This window comes from Narcine bancroftii, chromosome 2 (assembly GCF_036971445.1).
Source record: "Narcine bancroftii isolate sNarBan1 chromosome 2, sNarBan1.hap1, whole genome shotgun sequence".
Classification (NCBI taxonomy): domain Eukaryota; kingdom Metazoa; phylum Chordata; class Chondrichthyes; order Torpediniformes; family Narcinidae; genus Narcine; species Narcine bancroftii.
The window spans coordinates 176411966-176439534 of record NC_091470.1 but is presented as its reverse complement, the minus strand read 5'-3'; the positions used below and the strand labels follow the sequence as shown (position 1 = coordinate 176439534).

The 27569-nt window shown below is 39.5% G+C and overlaps 1 protein-coding gene across 1 annotated transcript in view; it reads left to right on the top strand.

Annotated features, from left to right (window-relative positions):
* Positions 1–12418: 12418 nt before the first annotated feature.
* LOC138754635 (microtubule-actin cross-linking factor 1-like) overlaps positions 12419–27569 on the top strand; it is a 42306-nt gene continuing 27155 nt past the window's right edge. The window contains exons 1-2 of the mRNA XM_069919184.1: positions 12419–12755; positions 25409–25618. Of these exons, the coding sequence (XP_069775285.1) occupies positions 12558–12755; positions 25409–25618 (408 nt within the window). The 5' untranslated portion in view covers positions 12419–12557. The remainder of the gene's footprint in view (positions 12756–25408; positions 25619–27569) is intronic.

The window sequence follows — 27569 nt, the reverse complement described above, 5'->3', positions numbered from 1 at the left end:
TCTTATACTGAAGAAATATATCTAATTCCCTCTTAAATATTTTCAATGAAGCTGCCTCTACTGCTCTCTATGGCAATGAATTCCACAGATTTGCGAACCTCTGGGTAAAGAAATTCCTCCTCATTTAGGTTCTAAATGGTTTGCCTATTATCCTCGAACCATGGCCCCGGGTTCTGGACTCCCCCATCATCGGCAACATCCCTTCCGCATCCATTCTGTCTAGTCCTGCCAGAATTTTATATGTCTCTATGAGATTCCCTCTCAATCTTCAAAACTCCAGCGAGTACAATCCCAATTTGCGCAATCTTTCCTCATAAGTTATTTCTGCCATTCCAGGTATCAGCCTGGTGAATCGCCTTTGCACTCCCTCCATTGCAAGAACATCCTTCCTCTGATAAGGTGACCAAAACTGCACACAATACTTCAGATGTGGTCTCACCAGGGCTCTGGACAACTGTATCCTTATTCCTATACTAAAATCCTCTTGATATGAAGGCCAACATACCATTTGCCTTTTAAACCACCTGCTGTTCCTGCATGCTCGCCTTCAGTGACTGGTGCACAAGAATCCCTAGGTCTCTCTGCATTTCCCCATCTCCCAATCTATTGCCATTCAAATAGTAATCTGCCCTCCGGTTTGTATTACCAAAGTGGATAATCTCACATTTATCCACATTGTAGTGCATTTGCCATGTATCTGCCCAGGTCCCCAATTTATCCAAATCACACTGGAGCTTCCTGACCCCCTCTTCAGTGCACACAACCCCTCCTAGCTTAGTGTCATCTGCAAATTTGGAGATATTACATCCAATCTCCTCATCTAGATCATTTTTAAATTTTTCTAAATGTTTCACACTATGAACCACACTGACCAAAATACATACCGACATTTTTCTCTTGAATATATAGTGTCATTTTCTCCCTTCCCCCCCCTCCCTTCCCTCCCTCACCCTCCCCATTTATTCAAAGTTCAATCTATATGTTACATTAAACCCATTAAACTATGTCGTCACGAAATAAAAATAAACAAGAAATTTGTATCTTTTACTTTTACATACTGGGTCAGTTCATAACGTTGTCTTCTTCTTCTGTCATTTTAGGTGGTGGAGGTCCGTGGTAGGATTTCTCTATTGTGTTTCATGTATGCTTCCCATATTTGTTCGAATATTGTGATGTTATTTCTTAAATTTTATGTTATTTTTTCTAATGGAGTACATTTATTTATTTCTAGGTACCATTGTTGTATTCTCGAGTTGTCTTCTAATTTCCAGGCTGACTTAATACATTTTTGTGCTACAGCTAGGGCTATCATAATAAATCTATTTTGTGCTCCATCCAAATCGAGTCCAAATACTTTATTTCTTATACTACTTAGAAGGAAGATCTTTGGGTATTTTGGTATATTGCTTTTTGTGATTTTATTTCATATCTGGTTTAGATCTTCCCAAATTTTTCACTTTCTCACATGCCCAAATTGCATGTATTGTTGTTCCCATTTCCTTTTTTTACAGTGAAAATAAATGGGTCCCATTTATTTAACTTTTGGGGTGTGAAGTATAGCCTGTGTAACCAATTATATTGTATCACACGTAACCTCATGTTTATTGTATTTCTCATAGTTCTGGTGCATAGCTTTTCCCATGTTTCACCCTTTATCTTTATGTTTTGATCTTGTTCCCATTTTTGTTTAGGATTACAGCTTGTTTCCTTGTTCTCCTTTTCTTGCAGTTTGATGTACAGGTTTTTTATAAATCTTTTAGTTATCATTGTGTCTGTAATCACATATTCAAAATTGCTTCCTTCTGGTAACCTCAGACTGTTTCCCAATTTGTCCTTCAAGTAGGTTTTCAGTTGGTGGTATGCAAACATTGTATCATGAATTATATTATATTTGTCCTTCATTTGTTCAAAAGATAATAATTTATTTCTCAAAAAACAATTTTCTATTCTTTTGATCCCTTTTCTCTCCCCTTCTCTGAAGGAAAGGTTATCTCTTGTGAAAGGGATTAGTTGATTTTGTGTCAATATTAATTTTGGTAATTGGTAATTTATTTTATTCCTTTCTACGTGAATCTTCTTCCAAATATTGAGCAGATGGTGCAATACTGGTGAATTCCTATGTTGCACCAATTTTTCATCCCACTCATATAGTATATGTTCAAGTATCTTCTCCCTTATTTTATCTAGTTCTAATCTGGTCCAAACTGGTTTTTCCCTTCTTTGTTCAAAAGCTGATAGGTATCTTAATAATATCTATAATAATTCTTAAAGTTTGGTAGTTGTAAGCCTCCTTGTTTGTACCATTCTGTCAATTTATCTAGTGTAATCCTCGGTTTCCCCCATTTCCATAAGAATTTCCTTATTATTTTCTTTAGCTCCTTGAAGAATTTCTCTGTTAGGTGAATTAGTACTGATTGAAATAGGTATTGTATCCTTGGGAAGATCTTCATTTTAATACAGTTTATCCTTCCTATCAGTGTTAGTGGTAAGTCTTTCCAGTGCTCTAAGTCGTCTTGTAATTTTTTCATTAATGTATGATAATTTAGTTTGTATAGATGGCCAAGTTTATTATTTAGTTGTATACCTAGGTATCGAATTGCTTGTGTTTGCCATCTTAATGGTGATTCTTTCTTAAATTTTGTGAAATCCGCATTATTCATTGGCATTGCTTCACTTTTATTTGCGTTGAACTTGTACCCCGATACTTCTCCATATTCCTTCAATTTCTCATGTAATTCTTTTATTGATATTTCTGGTTCTGTTAAGTATATTATAACATCATCTGCAAATAGACTGATTTTATATTCTTTCTCTTTTATTTTTATCCCTCTTATTTTATTTTCTGTTCTTATCAGTTCTGCTAGTGGTTCTATAGCTGACGCGAACAGTGAGGGAGATAGTGGACATCCCTGCCTTGTTGATCTGCTTAATTTAAATTGATTTGATATATATCCATTTACTGTCACTTTCGCCAATGGTCCCTTATATAATGCTTTAATCCAATTAATATATTTTTCTGGTAGGTTGAAATTTTGTTGTACTTTGAATTAATAATTCCATTCTACTTTGTCAAAGGCTTTCTCTGCGTCTAAAGCAACCGCCACTGTTGGAGTTTTGTTTCCTTGTATTGCATGGATTAAGTTAATGAATTTAGAGATATTGTAAATTCATCTTTTTTTAATAAATCCAATTTGATCTAGTTTTTCTATTTTTGGTACACAGTCAGACAATCTGTTTGCTAATAGTTTGGCTATTATCTTATAATCTGTGTTAAGTAGAGATATTGGTCTATACGATGCTGGTGCAAGTGGATCTTTCCCCGTCTTTGGTATTACTGTAATTATTGCTGTTTTGCATGAATCTGGTATGTTTTGTGTTTTCTCAATCTGGTTCATTACTTCCGGGAGAGGAGGAATTAATAAGTCTTTAAATGTTTTAAAGAATTCTATTGGAAGTCCATCCTCTCCCGATGTTTTATTGTTCGGTAGTTTTTTTTAATATCTCCTGTATTTCTTCTATTTCAAATGGTTTAATTAATTTATTTTGCTACTCTGTTTGCAATTTCGATAGTTCAATTTTAGTTAGAAATTCATCTATTTTGTCTTCTTTCCCTTCGTTTTCAGTTTGATATAGTTGTTCGTAGAATTCCCTGAAGTTTTTATTGATCTCCGTTTGGTTATACGTAATTGTTTGTCCTTTTTTCTTGTTGACAATACCTTTCTTTTAGTTTGTTCTGTCTTAAGCTGCCACGCTAGTATTTTGTGTGTTTTATTCTCCTAGCTCATAATACTTCTGTTTTGTCTTCATTATGTTCTTCTCCACCTTATATGTTTGTAGTGTTTCATATTTTATTTTTTTGTCTGTCAATTCTCTTCTTTTAGTTGTATCTTCCTTTATTACTAATTCTTTTTCTGTATTTGTTATTTCCCTTTTCAACTGTTCTATTTCGTGATTGTAGTCCTTCTTCATCTTAGTTACATAACTTATTATTTGCCCTCTGATGAATGCTTTCATTGCATCACATAGTATAAACTTATTTTTCACTGATTCCGTATTTATTTCAAAGTACATTTTAATTTGTCATTCAATGAATTCTCTAAAATCCTGTCTTTTATGTCGCATGGAGTCTAATCTCCATTTATACATTCTCGGTGGGATGTCCTCCATCTCTATTGCCAATAACGAGGGTGAGTGAGCCGATCACAATCTAGCTTTATATTCTGTTTTCTTAACTCTTCCTTGAATGTGGGCTGATAACAGGAATAGGTCTATCCTTGAGTATGTTTTATGTCTACCCGAATAATATGAGTATTCTTTCTCCTTTGGGTGTAGTTTCCTCCATATATCCAAAAGTTGCGTTTCCTGCATCAATATAATTATAAATTTGGTTACTTTGTTCTTTCTGTTAGTCTGTTTTCCAGTTTTATCCATGTTTGAGTCCAAATTAAGGTTAAAATCCCTTCCTATTAGTATATTCCCTTGCGTATCTGTGATCTTCAAAAAGAAACCTTGCATAAATTTTTTATTTTCTTCATTAGGTGCATATAGATTCAGTAAATTCCAAAATACTGAATATATCTGACATTTTATCATTACATACCTCCCTGATGGATCTATTATTTCCTCCTCTATTTTGATTGGTACATTTTTATTGATTAATATAGCTACTCCTAAGGCTTTTGAATTATATGATGCTGCTGTTACATGTCCTATCCAATCTCTCTTTAATTTCTTGTGATCCACTTCAGTTAGATGTGTTTCTTGCACAAATGCTATGTCAATTTTTTTCTTTCTTCAGTAAATTTAACAGCTTCTTCCTTTTGATTTGGTTATGTATTCCATTAATATTTAAAGTCATATAGTTCAACATGGCCATTTCATACTTTGTTTATCTTTCCTTTCAGTTTCCTCATCACCACCTTCCTTTCTTTTCCATTTCTGTTTTATTTTTTTGAACACATTGTAAGACAACATTTCTGAAACATAAAATATTTCCATTATTTTCATATCTAAAATTTCTTTAACCCCAATAGTCCCTCCCCTATCTGAGTTGCACTTTGGCCCTTGTCGGGCAACCACATCTCCCCTCTCCATTTGGATTGCGAACCCGCCCGCAAACGTCAACTGATTTCGCAGTGACTGTTATTCTTCCCCACCCAGCACCCCCGAAAAGATTTTAATCTTCACATATATCAAAGCTCTTAATTCCCTCCTTATATTCTTTCTTCCCTTTCTCTTCCTTCTTAGTTCTTACTTATACTTTATTCTTCTTTATATATAGTTTGTTGTCATTTTTGTTCTTGTTACATCTCTTCATCTCTCTGTCTGTGTTGTAAGTGTTCTGTAAATTTTCGTGCTTTTTCTGGATCCGAGAACAGTTTGCTTTGCTGCCCCAGCATAACTATTTTAAGCACCGCTGGATATTTTAACATAAATTTATAACCTTTTTTCCATAGGGTCGATTTTGCTGCGTTAAACTCCTTCCTCTTCTTCAGGAGTTCAAACTTATGTCTGGGTAGAAAGAAAATTTTTGACCTTTGTATTCCAGTGGTTTTTCGTCTTCTCTTATTTTTTTCATTGCCTTCTCCAATACATTTTCTCTTGTCATATATCTTAGGAATTTTACTAGAATGGATCTTGGTTTTTGTTGTGGCTGTGGTTTAGGGGCTAATGTTCTGTGTGCCCTTTCTCTTTCCATTCCTTCCTGTAATACTGGCATTGCTAGGACCCTGGGGATCCATTCTTTTATAAATTCTTTCATATTTTTGCTTTCTTCATCTTCCTTAAAGCCCACTATCTTTATATTGTTTCTCCTATTAGAGTTTTCCATTATCTCCATCATCTGAGCTAACAGCTCCTGTGTTTCTTTAACATTTTTATCAGATTCTTCTAATTTCTTTTTTAAGTCATCTACCTCCATTTCTCTGGCTGTTTCTCATTCTTCCACCTTGTCTACTCTTTTTCCTATATCTGTCATGACCATCTCTAATCTATTCACTTTTTCTTCTGTACCTTTTATTCTTCTTTTTATTTCACTGAATTCTTGTGTCAGCCTTTCTTTTAACGTTTCTATATATTTTTGAATTTTTTTTATCCATGTACTTTCGCTTCCCTTCATCTTCCATTTCTTTGTGTAGAGTTTGATGTTCTCCCTCCTCTTCTTCTGAGTCCACTCCAGGATCTGTGTCCTTTACCTGATTTTCTTGTTGGGTTGTTTATTTTATTTTGTTGGGTATTTTTGTTTTATTATTTTTATTAAAGGTGTCTTGGTGTTGGTCTTCTTCCTCTGGGTTGGTCATTTGCTGTTTTTCTGATTTCCTTTCTTTATTCTCTTCCTTCTTGTTCCCGTTATTTTCTATTTTCTCTGTTTTCCTGTTGAGAGTCTTGCTGTCGTTCTATCCTTGTGCATGCGCGGTTGCGCACTTTTGTTTGGCTCCGTGAGCCATCTTTTCTTCTGATGTCTTTCCTTCTTCTTTTCTTCCTGTTGTTTTTGGTTTTTCTTTCTTTGCTGCCATTTTCTCCACACTTTTATTTTTAATTTGTTATGGTTTCTGTGTTTGTGACTTTGCTTTTCCTTACCTTTTTTTAAAACATTTTTGGAGAGGGCTAGTATTTTCTTACCGGTCACTACTCCATCACGTGACTTCCCCGTCATCTAGATCATTAATGTAAATTGTGAGCAGCTGGGGTCCCAGTACAGATCCCTGTGGCACCCCACTGGTTACCGCCTGCCACTCAGAAAATGAGCGGTTTATCCCAACTCTCTGTCTTTTATCTGCCAGCCAGTTCTTAATCCACATCAATAACTTGCCCCCAATCCCATGAGCCTTGATTTTGCATGCCAGTCATTTCTGTGTAACCTTATCGAAGGCCTTTTGGAAATCCAGCTACACCACATCCACTGGCTCTCCCCCATCTATTTTTCCTGTTACCATCTCAAAGAATTCCAATAGATTTGTCAAGCACAATTTACCCTTTGTAAATCCATGTTGACTCTGTCCTATCCCTTCTCTGCTAGTCATATGCTCTGCTACTTAACCAGTTTACCTATCTCGGCTGCACCATTTCATCGGATGCAAGGATCGACAACGAGATAGACAACAGACTCGCCAAGGCAAATAGCGCCTTTGGAAGACTACACAAAAACAACCAATTGAAAAACCTCACAAAGATTAGCGTATACAGAGCCGTTGTCATACCCACACTCCTGTTCGGCTCCAAATCATGGGTCCTATACCGGCATCACCTACGGCTCCTAGAATGCTTCCACCAGCGTTGTCTCCACTCCATCCTCAACATTCATTGGAGCGACTTCATCACCAACATCGAAGTACTCGAGATGGCAGAGGCTGACAGCGTCGAATCCACACTGTTGAAGATCCAAATGCGCTGGGTAGGTCACGTCTCCAGAATGGAGGGCCATCGCCTTCCCAAGATCGTGTTCTCTGGTGAGCTCTCCACTGGCCACCGAGACAGAGGTGCACCAAAGAAGAGGTACCAGGACTTCCTAAAGAAATCTCTTGGTGTCTGCCACATTGACCACCGCCAGTGGATTGATATCGCCTCCAACCGTGCATCTTGGCGCCCCACAGTTCGGCGGGCAGCAACCTCCTTTGAAGACGACCGCAGAGCCCACCTCACTGACAAAAGACAAAGGAGGAAAAACCCAACACCCAACCCCAACCAACCAATTTTCCCTTGCAACCGCTGCAACCGTGTCTGCCTGTCCCGAATCGGACTTGTCAGCCACAAACGAGCCTGCAGCTGGCGTGGATATTACCACTCCATAAATATTCATCCACGAAGCCAAGCCAAAGAGAAACATCCTAAATAATGGATTCCATCATTTTGCCCACTACTGATGTAAGGCTCACCGGCCTATAATTCCCCACTTTTTCTCTACCCCCCTTTTTAAATAGTGGGGTAACATTAGCTACCCTCCAATTCATGGGTACTGATCCTGAGTCTGTCGAGTTCTGGAAAATAATTTTTAAAGCATCTGCTATCTGAATGCCCACTTCTTTAAGTACCCTGGGATGTAGATTATCAGGCCCTTGGGATTTATCGGCCTTCAACCCCTTCAATTTCCACAAGACCATGTCCTTAGAGATACTGATTTCTTTCAGCTCCTCCCTGACATTAGTCTTTATGTTTCCCAATTTACTTGGGAGGTTATTTGTTTCTTCTCTTGTGAAATCAGAACTAAAGTAAGAATTTAATTGGTCTGCCATTTCCTTATTCCCCATTATATATTCCCAAGATTCTGACTGCAAAGGACCTACTCTGGATTTCATTAATCTTTTCCTCTTGACATATTTATAAAAGATTTTGCAGTCGGTTTTTATGTTTGCCGCAAGCTTACTTTCATAATTTATTTTTGCCCTCTTGATTAATCCCTTTGTCCTCCTTTGCTGCATCTTGAACTGTTCCCAGTCTTCGGATTTGGTACTTTTTTTGGCCAATACATGTGCTCTCCCTTTGGACCTAATGCTGTCTCTAATTTCACTTGTTATCCACGGTTGAGTCACCTTTTTTGGTTTATTTTTATGCCAAACCGGTATAAACGATTTCTGGAATTCTTCCATGAGATCTTTGAATGCTTTCTGTTGTCTATCCACCATCAACCCCCCCCCACCCCATAAACATCACCCAATCAATCTTACTCTACTCCCGTCTCATACCATCATAATTCCCTTTATCAGTGATGAACGATAAACTGTGTCAGATACTGTGAAACCGTGTTCACAGTGGGGTGAAGGTTTATCAGTGATACAAAATAAACTCTGCCATAAACAATTAAACAGGGTTTACAGTGGGTAGAAGGCTTAACAGTGATGTACGGTAGATTGAGGCAGACACTGTGACACGGTGTTCACAGATGGGAGAAGTTTTAACTGTGATGTACGATAAACTGTGGCAGAAACACTGACAAATGGTTCACTTTGGGGAGAAGGTTTAACAATGGTGAATGGTAGACTGAGCCAGATACTGTGACACATGGTTCACAGCAGTGAGAAAATTAATGGATGATAAACTATGTCAGATACAGTGACACGAAGTGCACAGTGGGGATAAGGCTCAACAGTGATGTATGATAAACTGTGGCAGAAACAGTGACAAATGGTTCACATTGGGGAGAAGGTTTAACTGTGATGTATGGTAGACTGAGGCAGATTCTGTGACTGGGTTTACAGTAGTGAGAAGTTTTAAAAGTGATGTCCGATAAACTGTGGCAGATAAAGTGACACCAGATTCACAGTGGAGAGAGGATTAATGCTGATGTTTAAGACTGATTCAGATTCTTTGAGACCGGGTTCACAATAGGGAGAAGGTTTATCAGTGATGTACGATCAACTGTGAAAGATACTGTGACACCAGGTTGACAGTGGTGAGAAGGTTTAATGGTGATGTATGGGAGTCTGAGGCAGATAGAATCACACCAGTTTCACAGTGGGGAGAAACCTTGATGGTGATGTACCGTGCACTGAGACAGAAACTGTGTCACTGGGTTCAGAGCAATGAGAAGGTTTAACAATGATGTAAGATAAACTATGTCAGATACTGTGACACCAGGTCCACAGTGGGGAGAAGGTTTAACGGTGATGTACGTTAAATTGAAATAGATACATTGAGACCAGTTGGACAGTGGGGATAAGTTTAAGTGATGTACAGTAGATTGGGGCAGATACTGTTACACCGTGTTCACAGTGGGGAGAAGGTTTAACGGTGATGTACGATAAATGGTGGCAGAAACAGTGACATATGGTTCACATTGGGAAGAATGTTTAACGTGCTGTACGGTGACTTTGGCAGATATTGTGACACCGAGGTCACAGTAGTGAGAAGGTCGTTTAACAGCGATGTACGCTAGACTGGGGCAGTACTGTGACACCAGGTTGACAGTGGGGAGAAGGCTTAACGGTTATGTACGGTAGACGTTGGCAGATACAATAACACCGGCCTCACAGTGGGGAGAAGGTTTACTGGTGATGTAGGGGAAACTGAGGCAGATTCTGTAACACCGGGTTCACAGTGGGGAGAATGTATAACAGTGCTGTACAAAAAACTGGGGCAGACAAATTGACAGTGGTTTCACGATTGGGAGAATGTTTGATGGTGATGTACATTAGATGTATGCAGATACTCAGACACCTGCTTCAAAGTGGCGAGAAAGTTTAACGGTGATGTACGGTTGACTGAGGCAGATACTGTGAAACCAGGTTCACAGGGGGAGATGCTTAAACGATGATGTACGTTAGACTGAGACTGTGACACTAGGTTCACAGCAGTGAGAAGGTTTAACAGTAATGTACGAGAAACTGTGTCAGATATTGTGACATAAGGTTCACAATCTGAAGAAGGTTTAACGGTGATGTATGGTAATTTAAGATAGATACTGTGACACTAGGTCCACAGTGGGGATAAGGTTTAACGGTGATGTACGGTAGACTGAAGCAGATACTGTGACACCGTGTTCATGGCGGGGAGACTGTTTAATGATGATGTACGGTAGACTGAGGCAGATACTGTGACACCAGGTGCACAGTGGGAGAAGGTTAAATGATAGTGTACAGGAGACTGAGACAGATACTGTGACACTGGGTTCACAGCAGTGAGAAAGATAATGTACGATAAATTGTGTCAGATACTGTGACACCTGGTTCACAGTGGGGAGAATGTTTGAAGGATAAATGGTGGTAGATACAGTGACAACGGTTTCACAGTTGAGAGAAGGTTTAATGGTGATGTTCGGTAGACTGAAGCATATACTGTGACTCCGGGTACACAGTGGGTAGAAGGTTCAACGGTGATTTACGGAAGTCTGAGTCACATACCGTCACATCAGGTTCACAATGGGAAAAAGTTTATAGGGTGATGAAAAATAAGCTGTGGCAGATAAACTGACACCGGGTTCACAGTGGTGAGTGGTTTAATGGTGATGTACGGGAGACAGAGACTGAAACTGTGAAACCAGATTCACAATGAGGAGAAGGTTTTTCAGTGATGTACAATAAAGTGTGGAAGATACTGTGACCGCAGGGTCACAGTTGGGAGAAGGTTTAACTATGGTGTACGGTAGACTCAGGCAGATACTGTGACACTAGGTACACAGCGGGTGGAGGATAAAGAATGATGTTCGGTAAACTGTGGCAGATAAAGTGACACCAAGTTCACAGTAGGGAGTGGTTTAATGCAAGATGGAAGCAGATACTGTGACACCTGGTTGTCAGTGGGGTGAATGTTTAACAGTGTTGTACAATAAACTGTGGCAGATAAAGTGACATTTGTTTCACTGTTGGGAGAATGTTTAATGGTACATAGGAACATAGGAACAAAGGAAGTAAGAACAGGAGTAGGCCAAAAATGGCCCATCGAGCCTGCTCTGCCATTCAATACGATCATGGCTGATACAATAGATGGAGGTAGATACTCTGACACCAGCTTCACAGTGGGTAGATTGTTCAACAGTGATGTACGATAGTCTGAGATAGATACTAAGACAATGGGTTCACAGTAGGAAAAAGGTTTAACAATAATGTACGATAACCTGTTTCAGATACTGTGACAGCAGGTTCACATTGGGTAGAATGTTTAAGGGTGATGTACGGTAGACTGTGGCAGATACTGTGACACTGAGTTCACAGTGGAGAGAAGGTTTAACCGTAATGTATGATAAACTGTGTCAGATACTGTGACCCCAGGTTCACAGATGGGAGAAGATTTAATGATGGTGTACGGTAGACTGAAGCAGAAACTGTGATACATGGTTCACAGCAGTGAGAAAAGTAATGGACAATAAAGTATGTCAGATACTGTGACACCAGGTTCGCATTGGGGAGAAGGTTTATCAGTGATTTACTGTAAATTGAGATAGATACAGTGACCCCAGGTTCACAGGGGGAGAAGCTTAAATGATGATGTACGATAGACTGAGACTGTGACACTAGGTTCACAGCAAGGAGAAGGTCTAACAGTAATGTACGATAAACTGTGTCAGATCCTGTGACACCAGGTTTACAGTGGCGTTAAGGTTTAACAGTGATGTACAGTAGACTGAAGTCTTATCATACCCCCTTATAGAGGAGGGTATCAATCACTTCCCCTAACCCTAACCTGATCCAGGTGGGTGCAGACTACCTGGGAGGGAGGGGCAATGACAAGAGGAGTCCACCTGGTTGCCCCGACAACAATGGTTGGCGGGAGACGCTCAAATATTAACTGCCGCTTGAGTACATTCATTCCGAGAATGTGGGGGGAGTTGGGGTCTCATTGTGACATGAGAGTGAGAGAGTAAATATTAGGAGGTTGCCATGGTTTCACTGGTCTTTCTGTATTATTGTGTAACAATGAACCCATTGGTGACATCACGCAGCCAGCAAACCCAGTTGCTGAGACTGCAGTCGTGTTCATTGTGAGGGTTGCACGTGGTGCGAGTGCGTGGCACAGTCTTTGCCGAATACCAGGGCTCTTTGTGCAAGTGAGGCTCACGGTGGTGACGTATTTGAATTACTACATCATACGTCACTGAAAACACCTGGCGTGTGACTTGCAGGAGAATGGGCAACGCCTTGGGCTGTCTACGAGTGTCACGAGTGGCTGGGGAAGAGGAGCAGAGTAGGAGATCCCTCACTCCTCGGAAAAGAATGACGTGTAACTGCTGCAAGAAGATCAGAGGCAGATGGTTACATTCCCGAGTTGCTGCGGAGGAATCGTCAGACTTCAATGTCGACCGCAGGGAAGAAAACACGCAGCAGGTACTCTCGGTCACGTGTGAAACCTTTTAAGAAACAATGTAGAGATGAACATAAGTTGTACTGTGTGTCCAAGGTTCATTACTCAAGTAAACATCAGACACTCATCATATAAGGAGAGATTTGTGTTTCGCAGCTAATTATCTCCAATTCAGTGTTGGTAAATCATTTATGCTTTGTCTTGTCTTTTCCCAAAGCATGTACAGATTGGGTGCCTCATTTATTCTGAAACTTAAACAAGGTCATCAACAAGTGAATCCTACTTGGAATTTATACATTCCTACTTTATAAATGGGTCCAGATAGTCTTATTTTTGTAAATTAAAATGAAAAACATTCACAGCCCAAAGGAACCTCAAGGTTGAAAGTGGAAATGATAAAACTGGAATTACTGGATATTTCAATAAAAACTGAAAAGGCTGTAAACTCCCAGCAAGTCAGTATGTGTCCAACCTGCTGACTATTTCCAACATTTTCTGTTGTTACATTTGAAGTATAATTATTTTTAATATTTCTTCTGGGAACAATTGGCTGTCAAAAACAGGAATAAAATTCTCTTTATTGTTTCGGGGTAGGGAGAGTTTAGTGCTTTTTTTAGTAAGGAATATATGGGTTGGCACAACGTCAAGAGCTGAAGGGCCTGTACTGTGCTGCGGTGTTCTATGTTCTAAGTTTCTGCGTGGTGATTTAAGAGTAAATATTAACCAATGACCCCCCAGAAGAATGTGCCCTTACTTTGGTTTCTGCCCTGGAATGAGATGAGATGAAAGACGGGAGTCCTGGTTTTGTGGATGAATCCAAATCAAGAGTGTTCTTCGTCTAGGTGTACCAAGAATCCGTGGTTTGCCTTTCATGAAATTCAAGTCAAAGGCCTCAGCCTTGAGTGTATTGTCCATAGGTGTGAAATCTGAATGTCTCTGGGGATTGACCCTGTGCCATGTGTTCAGTTGCAATGCCTTCAGCAACCCTCGAACCGATGTTCATTGGGCCAATCCTGTTATGTGTTTGCCTTGCTTTTTCCAGATACTTTTGTTCTGTTGACTGCCATGGTTCACATGATGAAGATAATGCTTTGTAGTGGATTTGAAAATAGTCATTAAATTTTAACTGTGCTTTTTACCTGCAAGACCACATACTTGCTCTTTGTAAAATGTTTTTATTGAATTTAACATATAAGCATGCACACAGAAATCTGAAAACCACGTAACAATTCATTCATTTATATGAGGACACACGAAGAAAACAAATTACATGAAACTACATTGAGGATTACTTGTTAATCTTCAAAACAATTACACTACAACTCCAATCATCCAAAATCAGATTCTCTGAAATCCTCATTTATCCAAAATTTAAAAATAAAATCAGATAAATGAGGATATCCGAAACAAATCAGGATTCCTCATTTATCTGAAATATTTTTCAAAGACAAACTGACTTCTCAGGTTGAAAAAAAATTAATTGCACGTGAAATTAGAACAATTGTTCTTGTTTCGGGTAACTCCCTCCCCTCTCTTTTTCTATTCCTTCTTTACTTTCCCCCATTGACTTTTCTCCCCAACTTTCCCATCAAACTCCGCACCACTGACTCCCAGCATGTGGTTGGAAGAATCCCTTGTCCTGCCATCATCCATGAGTGCAGCCTCTCGGCAGCAGCCGGTCAGTCACAGGCCTTTCAGATAATTGGAGTTGTATTGTAATAAGATATAATCTATATGATTAACCCATTTATGAAATAAATTGTACAAAACAAAAGAATAGAAAGAAAAAGAAAAAAACTCAAAAAATAAAATCTAAAAAAGACCTAATCTAACCCCTCTCTCTAATCAAGGTTACCTTGTAGACAGAGTGGAATTGGGATCTTTGTTTAAGGTATTGGAAAAATTTAAATTTGGGCCACTCTTTATTGGTTGGATGAAGGCCTTATATAAAAATCCATTGGCTTGACTGGTGACAAATGGAAAAGTATCTTCTTGCTTTATATTATCTAGATCAACTCAACAGGGTGTCCTTTGTCACCAGCTTTATTTGCTTTGGTTATTTAATGGTTAGCGCAAATGATTAGACAAGATGGCGATATTAAAGATATTAAGGCAAATGAAGAAGAGTATAAAATGAATTTATTTGCCGATGATGTTTTGATATATTTAACAAATCCTACGCAGTCGTTAGGAAGGTTACATGCAAGGTTGTAACAGTATGGTGCGTTACCAGGATATAAAGTTAATTGGGATAAGAGTGAAATGATGCCTTTGACAAGATTGGATTATGCATATTGTAGAGATATTGTCAAATTTAAGTGGCTGGATAAAATTAAGTATTTTGGAAAAATGAAGATGATAATTATAATCATTTATATGAGTTGAATTATATGCAATTATTGCATAAAATTAAATTAGATTTAAATAGGTGGAAAGATTTACCAATAACTTTAACAGGGTGTTGTGGTGGCACAGTCTCTCATGGCGTGTAACGCCGCATGGCGGAGCAGCCATGGGAAGATGGTGCTGTCAAAGTTTTCTCCCTGCCTCAAGTCGCCTGCCCAGCGCACGCCTGGGGCACCAATTTTGATGTCACAATGCACGAGGTGACTGACCTCATGCTGCCATTAAAAGGGCGCGCGCTGAACTTGATATATTTAACAAATCCTACGCAGTCGTTAGGAAGGTTACATGCGTGGAACAGTATGGTGTGTTACCAGGATATAAGGTTAATTGGGATAAGAGTGAAATGATGCCTTTGACAAGATTGGATTATGCAAACTGTAGAGATATTGTCAAATTTAAGTGGTTGGATAAAAAGAGGCAGCTCATGCTGCCCTTAAAAAGGCGCGCGCTGAATTTGAATAAAAAGGTCATTAATGGCTTTCAATGTGATGGTTGAGACTTTCTTGGTTGTGTCCAGCACGACAGTGTTTTAAAATGAATGTTTCCCCCCGTATTCAGTATTTTTGTCAATCGATTCCATGTTGGATTCCTAAAAAGTTTTATAAGGATTTCCATGTACTGGGATGATCTTTATTATGGAAAGGTAAATTGGCAAGTGTGTCTGTACAAAAATTGATGGAGTTTTATAATTACCACATTTTCAGAATTATTATGAAGCGGCACAATTCAAGTTTATTAATAGAATGGTTGGATCACAACAATCTTTACGTTGGGCTAAAATCCAAATGGCTTGATTCATGAACAAAGAATGAAACAGTTTATTTATAAATGGAATGCTCAACTTTTCCAAAATTATCCTTTACTAGTGTTAAAACATTTGATGGAATTATGGTATCGGACCAACGTTGCTATTGGTGCTGAGGGTAAAATTTCGGCTAAAACCCGTTTGTATTATAATAAGCTTTATTTTCTTTTTCAATAAATCATGTATTCCTGAATATTTTGGAAAAGAAAGATATTATATTTGTCAAAGATTGTTACGAAGTTGGAAATTTTGTTTCATATCAATGATTGAAGGAAAAATATGGAATTCCTTCAAATGCATTGTTTACTTACGATCAGGTCCATGCTCTGTTACTGGATAATTTTGGACACAGTTTGAGATTACCTAGAAGGATGAAATTTGAATGTTTAATTATTGAAGGAGGGAAAAAGGGATTGATTACAGAAATGTATGCTTTATTACAAAATAAGGTGTCTAAGTCGGAAATTTATAAAGCGAGAAGTAAGAGGAAGGAGGATTTGTTGGTTTCAATTTCTCAGGATGTTTGGATGACAATATGTGAGGACAGTGTGACTAAGCCAGTAAACGTAATATATAGATTTGTTCATGATAATTTTATTCATCAACTTCACTTAACTCCTGAGAAGTTGAAGAGATATGGATTTATCTCTTTGGATATGTGTTTTCAATGTGGGGAAGAGATAGGGTCTTTTTTACATTCAATATGGTTATGTGAGAAGGTGAAACCCTTTTGGAATGGAATTCTGGAATTTTTGCAGGGGTTGTTTAAATTTAAGCTTTAATTAGAGCCGTTAGCATTTTTATTGGGACATATTAAATAAAATGGAGTTTGGAAATGAAATTGGATTAATTTCAAATTGCATTTATTCGGTTGGCATTGGCAGTAGCGATAAAATGTAAAGCTATAACCTGGAAAGATGAAATTGAATTAAGTATTCAGAGATGGTATATGGAATTGCAATCATGTACTCCATTGGAAAAGATAACTTACAATTTACGCCATCATTCTACCTTTTTTGTTAATGTGTGGGGACCCTCTGTGAAATGTATGGGTCTAATATGTCATGGTTAATTGGTGACATCAAACACGACTATGATGGCTTGTTTTTTTAGTTTGAGGTTGTAGGGGATGGGGGGGAGCTAAGAGAGGGGGTGGGAGGGGGTATATATGGGGGAAATTTTTGTATGTTAATATAATGTATTTTATTGTGGATTTTGAATTTGATTTTAAATAAAGTATACAAAAAGAAGGTTACTTTGTAGACCACGTGCTAATAGTTCTTTTCATTGCTGTTCAATAACAACTGATCCTTTCCTGCTTCTAAACTGTATTTCTGTGAAATCTCCACTCAGCGGCTTCTCTGCGTATTTGCGGCACAACCTGATCCAACGCACTAATTCATAAGGTGGTGTCTGCAGCCTATCTTAAGGAAGGCTGAGTCGAGCACAGATTGCTTGTGATTGTTGTTCACTTTCAAGCAGAATTTTGAAAGTTGGCTCGGCCAAGGGTACTTCTCAGATTTCTGAATGTGCAATGTGACAAGAGTTTTCGAGGTGGCTTGGAATGAATTACTAGAGCACCTTGCACACACACATTTGAAAACCCAGAAGTTTAGCAGGAGTTTTGCATCCTGCTCTTTGCAGAGGAGAAACAAAGTATCCACATACAGCTCACCTAGGAGAGCATGTGACTTGAGCAGGGAGAGTCTGAACAGCTTTGCTCTCAGAGAGGGAGGGAGTGAGAGAGAAGGAGTCAGAGAAATCAGTTGCAGAGGGACAAGCTGCCAAACTTTGGAATGCTGCCTGGTCAAAGGAGAAGACTGGCGGTCTGAAAGATGACCTGAAAGAAGGAGGATCATCCGGAGAACCCTGAAGGGGGCAAGTTTTATCAGAAAGACTGATTGAGAAGGAATCAGTTGCAGATGCTCTGGAAATGGAATCTCTCTCTCTGAAAACCAGCAAGAACCCTCCTGAGTGGTAACCATTTGCCTGTAAAACACCAAAGCCTGGTGAACTTTGTTAATGCTAATTTATGTGTACAGTACAAGAATTGCCTGCAACCAGTGAGATTGGACTGTGATCCAAAGAACTTTTCTAGTCTTCAATACACATTACACACACCTGCACTTAGTATTTGAGGGCTGATTAAGTGGGTTAGGTAGGTTAAGCAATAAGTTAAAGTTCAATTCTGTTTTCTTGTTCAAATATAATTCTAAACCACTTTTGTTGAAATAACCCAGTGTTGTGGTGCATATCTCTTGCTGCTGTTTTTGGGGTCGTCTGGATTCCGTTACATTTTATGGGGGCTCATCCTTTAGCATTTGAACATTGCAGTTTTATGATTAATTAGTTGATTGGGTTGTTTTTGCAAGTAATTTTTGCAAGCTAACTTAAAGCTTGTATCTGGAAAAACAGCTGCAATGGATGTTGATACATTTTTGTTCAAACCATCACCTGCAGAACTGCACAAGGTGAGAAAATAGGAACTGATGGGTATTTCTAAGGCATTAAAAATTGTTGAAGTTAAACATTGGATGAGAAAAGCACAAATAGTGAAATATTATATAAGTGAAGGAAAATTTGTTCAGGAAGACGTCAAAAATTTTCCAGAGAATAGATGTTTTGAATTGCAATTAGAATTGGAGAAATCAAGGGTGTAAGATGACCAGGATAAACCTAATTTTGAATTGCAGAGACCACAATATGAAGCAGTCCAAGCTGGAAAGCAAAGAGAAGAAGCTAAAAAGCAAAGAGAAGAGGCTAAAAAACAGAGGAAATATGAGTGAGAGGAAATTGAAAATGACAGACAGTTTCAATTAGAGAAGTTCAAAATGGAGATGGAGAGAAGTAAGAGGATTGAGGCTGTAACTCCTGGGCAGAGGTTTTTGGGGAATGGAGATGTAAATCGAGGGCCTCCTTTTGAAAAGGTTGCTGAGAGCTCAAGAGGTTGAAATAAAAGTGGCCACTCATGCTTCAGGGTGTATTGAAGGGAAAAGCACAAATTGCATCCTGGAGCTTGACTGCAGAGCAAGTGGCAGATTATGAGACTGTTAAACAAGCAGTAGTGAAAGCTTGTTGGTTCCGGAAGCTTATGGACAAAAATATAAGAGTTTGGTGAAATCACAAAATCAATCTTCTATGGAGTTTGCTCTGAAAACAATCTGTGTGTTTTGACCATTGGTGGACACCAAAAGGAATAAACAATGATTTTGTCAGATTGAGAGAATTAATATTAATAGAGGAAATTAAAAGGTGTATCCCAGAGGTGATTAAATTACAGCTGGGTGAGAGAAACGTGGGGACGTGGCAACAGGTGGCTAGAGTTAGCAGGAGAATTTGCTTTGATTCACCAAAATACATTCCAGAATAATAGGCATTTTCAGAGAACTGATGTGGACCAGATTAATAAACCTGTTCATAAGGTTAGGATGGAGCAGGATAGTAGGCCTGAAATAAAGTCTGGAGAAAATGTTAAGAGAAAAGATGAAGGAAAGATAGGAAAGGACAGAACTTCTGCATTTATATGCCATTTTTGTAAGAAAGCTGGTCATGGGACTGTGAATTATCTAGTCTTGAAAAACAAAAGAGTAAAACAGGTTTAACCAGAAGTATGTATATACAAACAGTAGAATTTAAAGAGAGCAGAGGTGCATAACCTGGTAAGGAGGTCATGAATGTTTTCAAGCCTTTTGTGTCAGAGGGCTTTGTCTCAATAAAGGAGGGAAAACCACAGGTTCCAGTTAACATTCTTAGAGATACTGAGGATGCTCTGTCATTGTTGTTAGAAAGCGTTTTAACCGTGGATCAAAGGACAGACACAGGAGAGACCACTTTGATTAAAGGTGTTGGAGGTGAGGTAGAGTCAATATTGCTTTACAAGATTGTGCTAAGTTCAGAATTAGTCAAAGGACCTGTTGTAGTAGGAGTTACCCATTCAAGGTGTCTTGTTTTTGTTGCGGAATGATTTGGCAGAGAATAAAGTTGGGTCAGTTTTAAGATTGACAAATTGGCCTAGTAAGGATGTGGTTAGAGAGGATGGTGAGATGTATCCTGCATGTGCGGTAACTAGGGCTGTGACTAAGAAAATGATGACTTCTGAAGATGATCCATTAACTCGAGATTTGCCCAGTAGTTCTGAAGTATTTTTGAAAGAGCAGGGTCATTGTGAGAGTGAGGATTTCTCTTTGTGAAGGAAAGAGTTAATTCAGCAATAGAAAATAGATGCAGATCTTGTTAGCTTAAGGGAGAAAGCAGTAACTGAACAGGAGAGTAAAGAAATGGCTTGTGGATATTACTTAAATGGTGAAGTGTTGATGAGAAAATGAAGACCTCTTGGTATTCCTGCTAGTGAGGAGTGGGGAGTGATCCATCAGGTGGTTGTTCCTAGAAATTACCGGAAGGCAATATGAGATCTAGCCCACAGTACACATTTGGGTGGTTATCTTGTTGTAAAAATAAACATGAATAACATTTTGAAACAATTTTTCTTGCCTGGTTTGAGAGAGGATGTTGTAAATTGGTGCTGGACACGTCATGTTTGTCAGGTAGTGGGGAAACCTCACCAGGGTCCTCCAGTGGCTCCATTACAATCTGTTCCTGTAGCTGGGGGACCTTTCACTAGGGTTAGTGTAGATTGTGTAGGTCCCCTGCCGAAAACTAAGTCTGGTAAACAGTACATTAACAATTATGCGTGTAGTGTCGAGATTTCCAGAGGCCATACCACCGAGAAATATTAATGAGGATGTCCAGTTGAATTTGCTGGATTATGTTTCTAAATTTAAGGATATAGGATACAAAAAGTGTGGACTTTGGCTCAAGAGAACTTAGAAATTGCTCAAGGTAAAATGAAGCATTTATTTGACAGGAAAGCTCAGGTGAGGAATTTTAAGACAGGAGATACAGTTTTGATTTTATTTCCAACACATGACAATCCTATGAAAACTAGATTTTCTGCACCATACACAACTGAATCTAACCGGAATGATGTTAACTATTTTGTTAACACTCCAGGCAGAAGGAATAAAACTTAGGTTTGTCACATAAATATGTTGAAACCTTCTTACGAGAATAAGGGGCGTGGGGAACAATCTGTCTCAGAGGTCTTGGCTGTTTACAGAGTGGAGGAAGTGGAAGATTATAAGATTATGGAAACAGAATCTTGTGAGGGTAACCTTAAAGAAACCATGGTTCCTGTGCACCTGTCAAACTCAGCAATTTTGGAAAATTTGGAGGAAAAGTTACAAGAGCAGTTGCAGTTGAAAGAATTACTTTTGAATAACACAAATTTGTTCCCTGATGTTCCAAAAAAGACATCAGTGATTTGCCATGATGTAGATGTAGGAGAAGCAAATCCCATAAAACATCCCCCACATTGAATAAACATTCAGAATAAAATCATGGATCAGGAGGTGGAATATAGGATGATGAATGACATTATTAGATCTTCGAACTCAGTTTGGAGTTGTCCTTGTATTCTGGTATGAAATCCAGATGGAACTGTTAGGTTCTGTTCAGATTGTAGGAAGGTCAATTCAGTAACTAAAACAGATACTAAACCTATTTCGAGAATAAATGACTGTATTGATAGAATTGGCAAAGCTAAATTTCTTACTAAGTTGCATTTGTTGAAGGGTTATTTATTGGTGTGTGCCTTTAACTGAGAGAGGAAAGAATATTTCAGCTTTTGTAACTCCAATGGTTTATACGAGTAAAATGTGTTACCTTTTGGCATGAAAAAGGCCCCCTGCCACATTCCAGAGGATTATTAATCCTGTAATCCAAGGGTTGACTCACATAGATGCTTATATTGATGACTTGGTCACAAAAAGTGACACATGGGAAGAACATCTAAAAGAATTGGACAAATTGTTTGCAAGATTATCTAAAACAAACTTCACTGTTAATTTAGCAAAGAGTCCATTTGCAAATGCCACGGTAACATATTTGGTTTATGTAGTTGGTCGTGGCAAAGTTGCAGCTATTCAAGCTAAGGTGAATGCAATTTTGGAGTTTCCTACTCCCAATAGCAAGAAAGCAATGAGAATGTTTTGAGGAATGGCAGGATGTTAATGGAAATTTGGCTCAGGTTGCTCTTCTTTTAACCAATCTTTTGAAGAAAGGGGAGAAATTGGTGTGGTCTAAAGATTGTCAGACAGCTTTAGAAGATTCAAAGGAGATGCTATGCCATTGCCCTGTGTTAAAATCTCCTGATTTTGACAGACCATTTTCTGTAGCAGTGGATGCCAGTGAGGGAGCAGCAGGTGCAGTTTTATTGCAAAAACAGAATGAAAGGTGACCTGAAAGAAAGAGGATCATCTGAAGAACCCTGAAGGGGGCAGGTTTCATCAGCAAGACTGATTGAGAAGGAATCAGTTGCAGATGTCCTGGGAAAGGAATCTCTCTGAAAACCAGCAAGAACCCACCTGGATGGTTTTTGGAACATTTGTCTTCTCCGCACCAAAAACTGGTGAACTTTGTTAATGCTAACTTCTGGGCACAGTACAAGAGTTGCCTGCAACATGAGAGATTGGATTTTGATCCAAACAATTTTTCTAATCTTAAATACATGTTATACACACCTTCTCTTTGTATTAGAGGGGGGATTAAATGGGTTAGGTAGGTTAAGTAAGTAAGTTAACTAATAAGTTAAAGTTTAATTCTGTTTTCTTGTTCAAATATCATTAAAAACTACTTTTGTTTAAATAACCCTGTCCAGAACAGCAGTGAAAGCTTTTTTGTCTCTACAAGTCACAGTTTCTGGATTTCGAATTGGCTGCAGGATGCAACAATTTTCTTTCCATCTTGCATGAATTAGGAAGTTGGTTGGGGATAAGAGGGAGGCCTATGCTAAATATAAGAAACAAAAGATTGATGAGATGTATGAACCTTACTTAGATTGCAGAAAGAACCTTAAGTGGGAAATTAGAAAGGGAAAAATAGGTATGAGGTGTCCATAGCTAATAAGGTGAAAGTGAATGGTGAGGGTTTTTAAAGGTACATGAATAGTAAAAGGAGGGTTAAGGATAGAGTAGGTCCACTGGAAAATGGGAACGATGGACGATGTGAGGAACCGTATGAGATGGGGGAGATATTGAATGATATTTTTCTCATCTGCATTCAGGAGGGAAAGGGACATTGGACTATGTGAGATAAGTGAGGCAAATGGCTTAGTTATGGAAAGGATAGAGGGTTTTGGAGCTCCTGGTCCTGGTGGGATATTTCCCAGGATGTTCAGGGAGGTCAGGGAGTAAATAGTGGGGGCTCTAACACTGATTTTAAATGATCACTGGAGAAGGGTGTGGTGCTGCAGGATTGGAGGGTTGCAAATGTAGTTCAATTGATTTAAAAAATGGCACAAGGTGCAGGCCAAGTAACTATCGGCCAGTAAGTTTTTCTTGGGTGGTAATGAAAGTTATGGATAGTATGTACAAATATCTGGATAGACATGGATGGATCAAGGACACCCGGCAGAGGTTTGTGAAGGGAAAGTCATGTTTGATGAATTTTGTTGAGTTTCTTGAAGAGGTAACAAGAATAGTGGATGATGGTAGGGTGGTTGATGTGATCTATTTGGATTTTAGTAAGGCTTTTGATAAGGTTATTAAGGAAGGTTCAGTCACTAGGGATTAATAAAGAGATGGGTTCAGAGGTGGCTGGAAGATAGGCACCAGAGAGTCATGGTGGACAACTGTCTGTCAGCATGGAAGTCTGTGACAATCGGTGTGCCTCAGGGATCAGTGCTAGGTCCCCTGTTATTTATCATTTATATTAATGATTTGGATGAGGGGATGGTTAACTGGGTAAGCAAATATGCAGAAAATACGAAAATAAGGGGAGTGGTGGATAGTGAGGATGGTTTTCTTAGATTACAGAAGGATTTGGTTTGTTTGGAAAACTGGGCTGAAAGATGACAGATAGAATTTAATGTAGACAAGTGTGAGGTGCTGCATTTTGGAAAACAAATAACCAAAATAGGACATATCTATTCCCTTCATAATTGTAAATACATCTACCAAATCCCCTCTCAACCGTCTACATTCCAATGAATAAAGTCCCAGTCTCCTTAATCATTCTCTGTAACCTAGATGTTAAGGAAAGAGCATTGAGCAATGCAGAGAAACAGAGGGATCTTGGAGTTATGGTACAGAGTTCCTTGAAGGTGGATTCCCATGTAGAAAGGGTAGTTCAGAAAGCATATGGTATGCTGGCCTTCATAAATCATAGCATAGTGTATAGGAGCTGGGAAGTGATGCTGTGACTGTTTAAGGAATTGGTGAGGCCAGGTTTGGAGTATTGTGTTCAGTCCTGGTCTCCAAATTATAGGAAGGAAATAGATAAGGTGGAGAGGGTGCAGAGAAGATTTACAAAAATGTTGCCTGGCTTACAACATCTCGAGTGCAGAGAATGATTCAGGAGGCGGGGATTTTAGTCATTGGAGCGTAGACGGTTGAGAGGGGATTTGATAGAGCTATTTAAAATTATGAAGGGAATAGATAGACTAGACTTAAGTAGACTCTTTCCCTAAGGGCAGGGGAGGTTGGAACAAGAGGGCATAAGTTGAGGGTAAGGGGGCGAAACTTTAGGAGAAATGTTAGAGGATGTTTCTTCACTCAGAGAGTGGTGGCAGAATGGAATAATCTTCCAGAGGAGATGCAGCAGGGTCCTTTCTGTCATTTAAGAAAAGGTTTGATGTGTATATGGATATGAGGGGGTTGGAGGGTTATGGGCAGAGAATAGGAGGGGGGGAACTAGTGGAGGTGTTGAAGTGAACCGGCATAGACATAAAGGGCCGTTATGGCCTGTTTCCTTGCTGTCAATTGTCATATGGATATATGTGACTGAAGATTTTTCCATCATTTTCTGGGAGACAGTCATGTCTCACAGATTTTGGGAACAAATCTCACAGATGTTGGGAACAAGCGGCTTGAGGAGTGGAGTCGTTGTAAGAGTGATTGCAATGAGGGAGTAAACCTGAAGAGGGTGGTGAGAGTGGTCTCGCACGAGAAGAATTCTGGGCAAGTGGGAAGACAGCCTATTACGATGGTAAGGAAGGAGCTAAGCGGAGAGAGAGTCAAGTGAAAGGGGAAGGATCAGACAAAGGGGCCCGAGAAATGAAGGCAGTGTTAGGGAGACATGAGCAGAGAAATGACGAAGCGGAATTCTGTCGATGCCCGTGTGTGTTCGGTTAAAGAGAGTCAGTGGGCCTGTCAGTGTATATGAGGCTGGTCATTAGTATTTCCCATCCTTTTCCTATTGATCCAAGACTGGGCAAGACCATGTGTTGCCCATCTGCATAGTCCTATGAAATGGTGTGGAATGGCCACTGTTTATAAACAGGCATCTTCCACTCAAGTGGTTTCGCATCCTCTTCTATCTCAAGTGTTTGCAAATAGATGAGGGAATATGGAATTGCTGCCAGGAAAAGTACAACATGTCTTCAAACTAACAGGATTTTGCAATTTGTAGGCAACAACAGAGGAGAACCTACAAAAACATCAGAAGGAAGTAGGTGATCTTCTGAAATGGTTGGCAGTCGAGGGTCACTATGGAGTTCACATCACCGAAGACGAATTCTATGCTTTAGGTGATGGTTTCCAGCTGGAAGAAGAGGACGATGCGATGTGGTCATTTGCTGAGATGGGCGAAAGACTGAATGACCACCAGCAAGGCCTGAAGGTATGAACAGTTCCAGGTGTTTTGGATAAGTGCATGTTCGAACAATTGTAGAAATATTTTGGATTGGACTTTTCATCAGAACCTCTGATCAGTACAGATTTGATGAAAGGTGACTGACTTAATTTAACTTAAATAGTGACTGACACAATTTCCAAATAAGGTTGAATTGAATTTTAACGGTCTTCTCCAAATCATATGCAAAGGTCTACATAATCCTCTTTCAAACTCAGTCCTACTTTCTGTTCTTTGCTCTGGCCCAGTCATGCACGTGATGAGAGATGATGGGAATATGATTAACTCACTAGAGAAGGGACAGTGATTGACGATGGTCACAGAGTCCCTGCACTAACAATCTCAGCATGGCAGCATCTTAACCAAAACTCTTCACCTCAGTAATGCTGTTTTCACATATAATGTGCACATTGATGTTGTAAAGAGATGAACCACCTCTCCTATTTTGATAACTCCAGGCACCCACTCATGTGATTAACTCTTTATAACCCATTGAATTGGCCATGCAAGCTATTCAGAACCAAAAGGGGATGAGAAAGCCTACACCAACGGAATGAATTCTGACGTAGCAACATCACTTTTCATCCACTCAACCAGGCCAGATCCTGTTGTTGAAGCATCTGTTGGTGACAGCAGGAGCAGAAAGATCCGTCCCATGTTACTCCAATGGCTCCCTCAATTCTGGTGTGTGGTAGCACCATTGTGCCAAATGGGCTAGATTCAGAATAAATTGACAGCTGGAATCACAGTGGCCATAAGGTACGATGGGCCTTTAACATTTGCAGCAGGAAAGTGTTACTTACCATCATTAGTTCTCCCATTACAACCAAGCCAAGTCATCACATGAGGTGCCAGACTGATAATTTTACAATACTGGACAATGGGCCTGCAAAGCAGAAAAAAAACCATTCCAGTGACAAAATGAACCGCAGATGAGATTTGAGCTCTGTAGTCCTTCCGGCTGGGTCATGAACAGTAAACAGGAAAAGAGGGACCAAGGGTCTCCTCATTCTCAGTGGAGGAAGGCCTCAGCTTCTGAATAACAAAGTTGGGGTTAAGACACTTTCTAGCATGTTCCATCAGGTTCTTCCGACACCATCATAGAAATCCCCTTCACCCCATTTGATTTCCTCAGGAACACCAAGTGCAGTAGAGAAATAGGACCAGACTCCATCACATTCGAAGTACTGAAGAAGTTCAGTCTAGATTTTCTTGCACCTCTTGTCACAGTCGATCCACTGACATCCTTCTGACAAAGTGGCAAATTCTTCAGGTATATGGTCCATCTACCAAAAGCAGGACAAAGCCATACTTTATTTACTCAGCTGCCCAATGGAAAGTGTGGCCCACACAATGTGTCATAAAGTGGCATTGTTCACCAATAACCTGCATAATGGTACTTCAATTGGGTTTTGTCACATGACTCCAGGTCTCCTTCTCACTGTGGTCCTAACATGGACCAGCCACTTTGAGTACCGTGATAACCAAAGCAGATCAGAGGCTACCTGTCAAGCAGTAGGTGGCGAACCATTGCTCCGCACTTGACTGGATGAGCACAATTTCCAAAGGGCCCAAGGAACTCAACAGCAGAGCAAAGCAGTTGGCTTGAATGGCCTTCCATTCATCATCCGAAACATTCATTCTCTCCACTGAGGTGGTCTTGTACCCTATCAATGGAGTGAATGATATGTACTCGACTCCAACAATATGTCCAAAGAGGTGCCATCTGACATGGAGATGGACGTGCGGTAGGTCTGTAGGAACACGACTACCTGCTGTTCCCCTCCACACGCCTCTCCCTTCTAACTGGGAAAGATATTGCCATTCGTTCTCCATCTCAGGGGCTAAATTCAGAACTCCCAACCATACAACTTTGTAGAAGGACCTTGACAAGTAGCATGACAGCTATTCAAGAAGGTGGTCCATGATGACATTGCCA